This window comes from Nannospalax galili, unplaced genomic scaffold, assembly GCF_000622305.1.
Source record: "Nannospalax galili isolate Female #2095 unplaced genomic scaffold, S.galili_v1.0 C48488817, whole genome shotgun sequence".
Taxonomy (NCBI): domain Eukaryota; kingdom Metazoa; phylum Chordata; class Mammalia; order Rodentia; family Spalacidae; genus Nannospalax; species Nannospalax galili.
The window spans coordinates 1-978 of record NW_008468784.1 but is presented as its reverse complement, the minus strand read 5'-3'; the positions used below and the strand labels follow the sequence as shown (position 1 = coordinate 978).

The following is a 978-nucleotide window of genomic DNA, read 5'->3' as shown; positions in this document are numbered from 1 at the left end:
TCAAAAAAAAAAAAAAGAAAAAAAAAAAAAAAGGCAGAGACTACTTATAAAGAACTGAGGAAAATCAGCAGAATACTAAGCAATCCACACACACGCACCATGTCAGCAAAGGCGTTCAGTTCCATGGTGAAGCTGTGCTTTCCCTGGTCATATTCCTCATTGTGCAGTTGAATCATTTTCCTGTTACTCTCCCATACTGCCCTCTTGTGTCCTTCTTCATCCTAGAAATAGATACAACAGATGACATTTCCTTCTGCCTAAGCCCACACACAAGCTGACCCACTGGACTTGCTGCTGTGGGCGGCGCCATAGAGGGAACTCTCAGGATCCTACAGAAAGCCACTCTTCACACACACCCTGAGGAAATGGGATCTTGCCACTTTGTGTTCACCATGCATGTCTTTGCCCAGTTCATCTCTGAGGGTGGGTCTCTATGGCCTCTGTTATGGCCATTAATTCCCAGCAGCAAGGACCATCCTTCCCAGAGTCCCTGAGCAGTTTCCATGTTACTCACTCACCGGGCTGTATGTTTTCTTATAGTTTGTCTTCCACTCCTGCCATTCAGCATCCAAACCGGGATCCAGTGATGGAGCTGCTGAGACCACACCTAAGCAAAGGATAGCCAGGAAGACAGCACCCGTCATGTCTCAAAGTCCTAGAGAAAGATGAGAAATTTTGTGCCCCCTATGCCAAAGATGCCAAAATGTCTTCTCTCCCTTCCTCTGAAATAAGGACTTTCATGGTGGAATAAAACTATTTGGTCTATTCTTCCAAATATTTAGCCACAGAATATGGAAAAGGCTAAGGATGTGTTGGTTTGAAGCGACCATTTGGAGGCATTTGTTAAGTCCACCAAACTGAATAGCTGCTCATGGCTCTAGGAGTGGATACCACCGTGAGCATTTTCAACTTACACAATCATATCATTATCATTATACGTAGTATATGTAATGTATAAAATATACAACAGTGATATAT

General features: G+C 43.6%; 1 protein-coding gene across 1 annotated transcript; it reads right to left on the bottom strand.

The window, feature by feature from the left end:
- Positions 1–14: 14 nt before the first annotated feature.
- Positions 15–687, bottom strand: LOC103728313 (cathepsin J-like). Its single transcript, XM_008826376.3, has 2 exons — positions 519–687; positions 15–221 (listed from the first exon to the last, which is right to left on the bottom strand). Exons 1-2 carry the CDS (start codon positions 642–644, stop codon positions 45–47), a joined length of 303 nt encoding a protein of 100 aa, XP_008824598.2. The 5' UTR covers positions 645–687; the 3' UTR covers positions 15–44.
- Positions 688–978: the final 291 nt, after the last annotated feature.